Genomic DNA, 9,632 nt, shown 5'->3' on the forward strand with positions numbered 1-9,632 from the left:
TCTATTTTCTCTTACTCTTTAGTATTTCTTTCACCGCTGTTTGCGCTACTGTTGTCTCCCAACCAAAAAATCGCATTAATCCTTGAAAAGTAAACATTTCTTCCCATGGTTATATTTTCTACCCCTCCTACCTCTTACACGTCTTTATGATGGGGTACTCTGGAACCGGGATTGGTTTCCCAGATATCCATCATATAAAATATCAGGGGACCGCTCGACTTCTTGTATCGAGAGACGAGCTTCTGTTCCACAATAAGAAGGAAAGAAAGAGTATAAAAGAAATAGTTGTAGCTGGGAACCTTGCTACCTGACATCAAGCGGGTGCTCCCCTTTACCCGATGTACTGAAAGCCATGTAAGACACTGAACGAATAGATAAGGGCGAGAAGATGCCAGCGGATAAATAACACAAGAAATAATTCACAATCCTTAAACTTTTCTTCCTACAACCCTATTAATTCCACTACAAAAAAAAAATTAAACTCAATTTCCGCTCCCTAACCTTGATCTAAATACCTATTTATAGAATCTAATTATAGTACTTGAAGCTTTCATCCTTCCTCCAGCTCACCTCAGCCCTCCTCCACGTGCGTGAGTCTTGTCGTTAGACCACTCTCACGAAGCAAAAGGTAGAAAGAGAGTGAGCCACGTGTTTTCCTTTTTTGTACATACACGGTTTGGATGTCACTGTTGGCACGAACATCTTTGATTTCCCTCCCACGGACCAAGCAGTCCAAGCAGAGATGTGGTAGGTCGTGTATTGTTTTGTGGACGAATGGTGTCTTATAATTCAAGTATAATAGAATTATTAATCGTTCAGTTGGGGCTTAAAGTCACTTAATGCATTGTTTGAATTGTGAGGAAAATTATTCACAGTGCAATAAGTTCCTTTTTCTTGTTGGCAGAGCTTGGTTTGGACACTTTATCATTAAGATGTTTGGGGGAGTCTCACTGAGCGACAAATTTACAGAAAACAATGCACGCCTTGACTGATTTTACACTTTGAATATTTGAGGGGCCTGGATCACAGTTTGTTGTTAATCAATAGCTGGATAATAAATAATACCTTGCTGTCAGCTTATAATCTAATATTTGAGCAATTAACGGTGATGCACGAGGCCTCACTGCTTTCCACATCTAGCAATCTAGCGAGGCCATCTGCACCCGGCCCCAGGAATCCTCAAACGTTCCTGAGACGATGAACCACTAACACATGGAAATCAAGAACTGCGAAAAACAAAGGAGTGAAAGATAAAATTGAGGGTTAAAGATGTGAAAGCTGACAAGCAGAACAAAACAGAATGTGACAACATCAGACAATCAACATAAGTGCGAGGTCTGACTGTAAGATTCAAGAATTAAGTACGGATAGCAATCAAACTTGTCGGAGTCAACTGGTAAGGCTGGGATGCGATCAAGTAATCTTGGATTCATCATTTAGGAACGTAGGCTTGATTGGTATTTCCATTCTTCACTGACTGTCAGGACACTGCAGCTTACCCTGAAAAAGAAAAGAACAAAAGAAACCGGTAGTCGAAAAAAAGGATGTAAAAGATAGAAGCATGTAGAAACGAGGAACCACTCTCAAGACCCGTAAATTTCAAAAGTGAACTGAAATAAGTAAAATAAGGAGTCTTCTTTAAATGATGTTTTGTTGAACAGAAGAAAGCAAGCAGCAGCAGCCTTGATGAAGTGGCCGCTATAGGTGGGACAGGGTGCCCGGATGTTGATTAATAAGCGAGCCGGTACGCTCCTCAAACGTTGGCGCCACAGCAGACGTTAGTGGGGGATTTACTGCCATGTTTTTGTCGCCAAACCACAAGCAATGCCCGGCTCCACGTTGACAGAGTGGTGGCGACTTATTCCTGAAAGGAACTGTCTTCTGCAACGGTGATGTGCGTTTCGGGGAGACATCAAACAGGACGTTGCATGCCGCCCCTCCTGCCTCCACCTGTAAACTGTTGCAGCGAGACTAGCGGCGCCTTCAGTGACGTGAGTATTCCGCAAGTTCTGAGAAACTTTTTTGTTTTGTCTCGCAGTTGTCTACTCCTACCAACGGTCTCTTCCTCTTTAGTTTACTTGCTAGAGAGCGGCGTCTAAACTGCCAATGTCCTCCGTCCTGTGTTTTCGACAAGCCTGTTTTCTACATCTGCCTGATTGTTCTTCGGGCTGTCAGTCTCTCAACAGATTACTCATCAAAAGTCGCAGACTAGTAAATGTCTGGCGGGATGTAATTTTCTTTTGATAATGACGAGCTAAAGAAAAATGCTGTTCACCTTTTCGCCTTCTGTTCTCCAGAAGCAGGCATAACAACATACACAGAAATGAGTCAACAACACAGACGTCAGGATTTTAATTAATTTGTCAAAGTGTCAGACAATAGAAGCTGGAAGTAAATGTTAATTAGGCATGTCTGTGTACAAACGTGACGTCACGAGCTTGACCTTTCTAAGCATGATGATGTTCGTAATCGTATATCTTTACATATAATGAGTGATAAGTTTGGGGATGTAGTATCTTGCGCTGAGGTTTTTTATTCATTAAAATATTATAGAAATATAGACCTTTAGAAGTGGTGAATAACTTTGTTCACAGCCTTCCCCAGATCCCTAGGTCCAAGCAGAGAAACTTTTCCCTGGTCTCGCACACACTTTCTTCCCGTCTATATTAATTACTGTATTGGTGTGTCTTTTGGCTTGAACTTTTGACTTGGCTTGTCAGAGCTCGGATGTGTATACAGATGGATAGCTGACTCTTCTCCTCTAACAAGAACCCTATTAAAAATGGCCATAGTAAAGGAAGTGTTTGTGGTTTTTAATTTGTGTTGGGGATCTTGGAAGGAAGGGGAGTGTTCAGCGTGTGGATGTACAGAAACCCGGATGACAGTGCCTTAAAAACTTCAGCTTTCGTAGATTTTTGAACAGAGTAAAGCAGTATTCAAGCGTAAGAACTGATTGTCGGGAAGTCTGACACTTATTCCCCAAAGATGAATTTTCTCATCAGTCCATCCTGAAAGCAAAGGATGTCGCCTCATATCGTGTGTTGCAGAAGTTTTGCTTCCAAAGATGTTTTCAAAATTATTTTTCTGTCTTTATCTGTTAAGAAAGACTCTTAATTTAGGGGCAACGCTTTTCTCGCCGTGTGGTTATTAAAGCTAGACGATGCTTGCGATGGCGAGAAATGGAAAGATAACTCACGAAGCGCGAGGCCACCCTCTGAGCGTAGACTTCCTGCACCTATCTGATAACGATGGAGGTCACACCATCCCCTTCACCCATTCCTGTTTATTCATCCACCACCCTACCCCTTCACCTAGCACAGAGCCCAACCTGTCTGCCGTCTGCATAGCTGCACGCATCTTCTAGAAACAAGAAACTGTTGCTGTGCCCCTTGCAGACATGCGCCAGGGAGGAGACCTGTCAGCATCCAGCGCTTCATCAGCACGCTCGTACAAGAAGATACTTGGTCTGTGACTTTTTTTGCAGGTTCCATGTTCTTCAGACTGTGGCTGTGGTCGGTGACTGTCACTCTCAACATGTTTCAAGCTGTTGTCCAGGACTCATCCAACTGCTGATTGGCCCTCGAGAGGTTAGATGGATGCATGGATGATGGGTTGAATGATGAATGAAGGGGGAATAAAACATGGGGGAAAATGTTAGGGTTAAGAAGTGTTGAAATTCTCTCTGCAATTTTAGAAACTTTAACTCGATTCTACTTTAGGGAAAATCCATGTCTGTTTAATTTCTCTCGAAGGACCCGTCGCTAACAATAATACATGTTCTTCAGAAAGAAAAGACTAACCACCTGAGGGTTTTTTTCGCAACAATCATTATAGTCAGCTGTGAATAACCGAGCTTGTAATTACAGCTTCACCAGGCTCGTCCTTAACACTGGACCAGCCTCATCGTTGCATGACTTTTCTTCCTTTTCTGAGAATTTGCTCACATGCACCAGAAAACATTCGGGTTGTTCTCTAAAATCCAGACTTCGAGCGATGTCCCTTCTCCAATGAACACAAAAGATAAATAGGAGAAATAACGAAATTTATGTTCAATATCCAACAGCGAAAGCTCAATGTCTCAAGAAAACAATCAAGTCCTTAAACATCGTCAACCAGATGAGAACATGTCAAAATATTGATAAATAAGGTCTCAGCAACGGCTAATAAGAGTTCAGATTTCATATCAACATTCAAAACACTATACATCACCAAACCAACATGTCCGACCACTCGTTGTATTATATTAATATTGTCCGCAGAGAAACTTAAGTGTGTTTTGTAAACACGAGCACTGGTGGTCATCTGGTCATCTGAGAGTATGGCAAACAAAATAACAGCTTGATTCTTTCAGATCGCCAAAGTATATTAGTGAATACTAGACATGTTTTTTTCCAATGAAGCTCGCCTTATAATGTATAACAATACATGTTAATCAAGTTAATTATATTGTGTATCGGGCAACTGTAGCGGAACTGGGAGCAAAGAAGTGCACTCAGTGACCTATTTTTAACTTTTCCTGTTAATTTAAAATGCTCATCGACCGTGAAGCAGCTTTGTATGCAAAAGGCTCAATTATTTAAGAAAATCATTCACACAGATGTTAATGTTTGATTATAGACAACATTTATTTTCGACAATGTGGCGACTGAGGATAAAATTATTTTTCAAAAAGTCAATATTCTCTTTCTCTTCCACTGCCTCTGGTCTGAAATTGTACCTTATCTGCCCTTTGATCTTGGCCCTGCAGTTGCCGGAGATCGTTACACCAACAATTTCACGATGGCGGCAGCACTTTAAAACTAAGACCTTGCAGAATGAACTCAACAATGGCTTAAAGACGCACTCAAATGTAACTGTTTAATAAAACGATGAGTGAAGGGCAAACAAATCTCTTGGCCCGCAAAGTCTGATGTAACTCAGCAACAGAAGTTACTGGCAGACCTCGACCATGTGCCCCGTCCTCTTTTGTTCTTGTTGCTTTATGACCTTTTAAGGAATCAGAAACCCCAAGATAAGACCGGGATTCACATTGCAAACGAACCTTGAAAACCTTGATATTGTAAACATTGAAAAGAAAATCCTTCACAACACAGATGACCCAAAGAGAGTTTGATTTCTGCTTGTGCATTTCTAAGAATTGCAGTTAGTTGTGAAATCACAAATAATCCCTTCTCTTTATGGGTGAGCTGTCTAGTGAAAAAACACAATAATCTTGACTTCTATCTGAGTTTAGCTGCCTGCTTCATCTCTTTGTCACTGCAAAGCTCTTTGTTTTGACGACGGCCTCCTGTTTCCTCTGCTTTGTTATTGTTACCATAGTGATGCCACACGCAGTTTAAAATTCTCGTCTCAGAATTGTGCATTTAGATAAACAAGATATTGCAACCGTTTTGTAATATTTTATGTGCGAGTATTATATGGAATACATGCAAATGCGTCTATTGAGATGAAAAGTTACAGGAAGCCTTAAGAACGCCGGTGGAAAAGTGATAATCGGTTTTTCTGATGTGTGGACTAGTTTTATGCATTTCTTATTTCTTATTTATTTTTTTGTGACTCATGCTGCTTGTACAGTTTTTGTTTATCTTTTTTTCTTGCTTTGCTTTTTCTGGTGCTCATCTGTTTTGTTTCTTCCTTGTTTATTTATTGGAACCTTCCCATAGTTACAGTAATTCTATTTCGATCCACTTGTAATATGATTAAATATTGCATTTGTATAAAGTAAATAATTTAATGTTTGGTTTCCCTCACTTCATAAACACTTTTTGTAATCATTGAGCATTCCATCTCAGAGCAAAATAAATTCTGACTTTTGACTATATCATAATAACCCTTTAAATACTTTGCATGGAGTATAGCCTATTGTTGACATACTTTCTTTATTGTTTTTCATTTGTACCTTGTCATTGATAATAAGTCTCTCGATTGCTTTCAGAACAGTAAAAATTATTTTCTTTGTCAAATGAAGTTTACTTTCGTTTGCTATTTAGGAATATCAAAAATCCTGCCTGACTCGGTGAACTGTGATTGGTTCCCCAACAGTGTGGCTGTCGTCGGTCAGTCCCACCACCACCATCACAAAGATGACCATACACAAAACTCCGTCTGAGCTGGAGGTCTTCAGCAGATGGTACCAGCCCATCCACGGCGTTTCCGCGCCCATCATCTGCTCCCTGGGCATCGTAGTGAACTGCCTCAGCATTGTAGTGCTGACACGTAAAACATGGTCAACCCAACCTATGTCCTCCTCACAGGTCTGGCCATCTCCGACTGCTTGACCATGGCCGCTTACCTCCCTTTCGCCATCCTAAATTACCACCTATACCCACGATACACACCTCTACCCTCCGCTACGTACATCATGTTCTTCGCCATCTTCAGTGTCATCGTCCACTCTATATCAATCTGGCTGACCGTGTCTCTGGCGGTCTTCCGGTATATTTTCATCCGCTATCCAGGGCGGGGTGCAAAATTGTGCAGCATTCAGCGGGCCAACTTCACGATTGCCGCGGTCTGGATAGTCGTCACAATAGTCTGCATACCCAATTCGGTTAGTTATTACCTTGTGGAGGATCGAGTGGACGAAACCAACACCACTTCGTGGTACATCCACGTTCGAGACGACACAGGTGGCTATGTCTTCCTCAAGGGTTTCAATCTCTGGATTCAGGTATTTTGGTGTTTTAAAGTGAAATGTATGAGTTAAAACAGTTGTCGTTGTAATTGTTGCTGTTGCTGTTGTTGTTGATTTTTTGTAACCAATTGCTCACATTTAAGTTATTTTTCCCATGTCATTGGTCATAATGACTACGTTATTTGTAGATAAGAATGGCTTAGAAAGCGTCGATGTTCAGGTGCTTGATGTTTCTTTACTTTTTTACCATCATCGAAGTCGCTTTTAACAACTTGTGGTTTGTATAGTTGGCACTGATGTAGATCTCTTCGTTTTACTTTGTCCAAGACTTGCCTGAACTGTATAAGAGATGGATAATAATCGATTTTGAAATTTTTTTAGCAAAGTACGATGTGGGGACGAAGTTCACATGGCAAGTTCAAACAAAGTTAATCCACTGGAATTTGTTGTCATTATCTTTAGGATTTCCTAAATGCTTACAAAAGTATCCATCTGACGCGAACATTCAGCAACAGTTCATTGTGCCCTGGTCTGTTTTCTTTTACCAGGGGTAGCATCTTTTATCTTCGAATTTAGCTAACAAACACGGCGCTATTTTTTGAAATAACGCACTTTCGTCACTTCCTGTTTTCTTGACAAGTCCAAGTGAGAGAAAAGCATTAAAATAACATTTTTATTTCTCGTGCCTCGTTGTCATTAAATACCACTGGGTCGTGTTTTGTGATATTTTATGCTCTATTTCCAGAGATTTTTGCTGAGCACTCGGATTAGCTTTTAAAGTACCGCTGTTTGCTTTTGCATTTGACCTGTGGGTCTTGAATAGCACTGAGAACTAAGATGGCATTTTCACTTTCTTGCTGACGAATGAATAAAAATGAATGTAGCAAGAGACTCATGGAATACACACACGTTTGTCTGTTTGTTCAGGCCATCCTGGTGAGACTCTTACCTTGCTTCCTGCTCGCAGTCTTCTCAATCCTGCTCATCAAACAGATGAAGGATCCTGGGCGGTATCACAAGACCCTTCTTGGCAAGAAAGGCAGGAGGGATGCTGACAGCGAAGGGCACCGCAAAACCAACCGCACGACTCGCATGATCATTGCCGTTCTCGTCCTCTTCTTCGTCACCGAGACCCCCCAGGGTGTCCTCCAGCTCCTCGGTGGCATCATTGACGGGTTCTTCGATCACGTGTACAGTCCTCTGGGCGACGTGATGGACACGCTGGCCCTGATCAACAACGGAATCAACTTCGTGCTGTACTGCACCATGAGCAAGCAGTTCAGGGACACCTTCATCAGGATCTTCCTCTGTGGACTCGTTGCTGATAACTCCAATAACTTTAAGCGCAGTACTACCGCCACTACTACGCAGCCCACGAGAGACACTGAAGTGTAACACTTGCTCCGTATGTCTGGATGGTCAGCTCACTGGCTGGCAAAGGCATTACTGTAGTAAAAAAAACTAACCAGTCCCACACTTGTTATTATTATAAAAATAACAATTTCGTCGATTTTATCCTCCTTGCCAGAGATTTGAGTTATTGCTTACAATTCAAATATGTTCATTCTCCACCGATTGTGTTTTTGTCATCATTAATCATTTAATGCTTAATATGATATCAAATAATGTTAAAATATACAGAAATTAATTATCAAAAGTCTTGTTTTCTATGTCTCTCTGTCTCTCTTGATTAGTCCAGATATGACATGTGTTGCTATTAACCCTTTTAATGCATTAAAACAAATGACGAGGCAGCATAATAAGCTTTCATTTTTCCCCCATCTACTTAGTTTTAATGTCTCCTTGTGAATGTTTGTGCTGCTGATCTGATATATATATACATTTTCCTTAAATGCTTGGATAGATAGATCGTCCTTGTGACCTCATAGGTGATAACTTTATCCTAGTGTCGACGGGAGACACTGAAGTGTAGTCCAGATGAATATATGTACGAATTTCGACTTCGCCCCGATGTCTTACTAGCCTTCTTGATGTCTAAACTAACGATTCACAATGCTTTAATATAGTCAATTGTTTTCTAATTTTTTTAAAACCCCGGCCTTGCGTTGTTCCAAGTCATTGTGATATCTTGATACAGGTCAATGACTGAAATCAAGAAAATTCGTCTTCGCATTTGCATGTTTTTAAGGATAAAGATTGCTGAAATTTGACTCATATTATGCACTCATGTTATATCTTACATCGTTTGCGAATGCATATGTGTGTAAACCTGAGTGTGGATATGATATTGTTTATCTGACCTTTCTCTTTACTTATTCCATTTCTCTGTGTGTGTGTGCGCGCGCGCGCTTTGTTTTATGGATAAGCAGCCTATCTTTGGTATCTAATAAGTAATGATATTTTATATCTGCTAGGTTCATTAAAAGTTTTAACTGTGCGTTTTTAATGACGAACTGATATCCATTATCTTATAATGAATTTTTTATGTTGTCTGCAGCCCTTGCTGCACTGTTCTTGCAGTCTTTTCCAGACAAATAAAAGCGAAGGTAAACGGGTCAGTCAGATAGAAAAGGATGACAAAGCGAAAGAAATAAACTTTGGACTCAATGCTTACGGGTATTGATAAAGAGGACCAAGACGATTCCAGTGCCTGACCAGCTCCCAGCGGCCACCTGCAGGGGAAAACGAGAGGAAACAAATTGGTCCGTCACTAGCAATAATGACATTGGCTTGATACTCTGAAGACTGATACCAAGGAAGGGCTGGGATGGACATACGCTTTTCTCTTGGGCTGCAACAGGAGCGGTTTGTCTGAACTAGTCCGCCTGCCTTTGGCCGTCTGGGTGAAAGGTCAGATGTTTCCCAGGATACCTCGTCTGGCCCTACCTCCTAGGCTTTTGATTAAGCCCAGGCCATCGAGGACATGTTCCGGGATTCTCAGGGCTCTAACAGCAAAGGGTAGGGTGAAGAGGATCTCTCCATAGACTGGCTGAAAGGGAACCGACATGTATCAAAGCGTCCAATCCATTCTTCACCA

The 9,632-nt window shown here is 41.2% G+C and overlaps 1 protein-coding gene across 1 annotated transcript; it reads left to right on the forward strand.

Annotated features, from left to right (window-relative positions):
- Window positions 1–2,926: 2,926 nt before the first annotated feature.
- LOC112558243 (sex peptide receptor-like) lies at window positions 2,927–8,811 on the forward strand. The gene is given in 4 exon segments (XM_025228588.1): window positions 2,927–3,587; window positions 5,991–6,216; window positions 6,219–6,670; window positions 7,562–8,811. Coding segments are annotated over 3 exon segments (1,053 nt in total). The 5' UTR covers window positions 2,927–3,587; window positions 5,991–6,083; the 3' UTR covers window positions 8,030–8,811.
- The last annotated feature ends 821 nt before the right edge of the window (window positions 8,812–9,632 follow it).

The sequence above is a fragment of the Pomacea canaliculata genome, linkage group LG2 (genome assembly GCF_003073045.1).
Source record: "Pomacea canaliculata isolate SZHN2017 linkage group LG2, ASM307304v1, whole genome shotgun sequence".
Taxonomy (NCBI): Eukaryota; Metazoa; Mollusca; class Gastropoda; order Architaenioglossa; family Ampullariidae; genus Pomacea; species Pomacea canaliculata.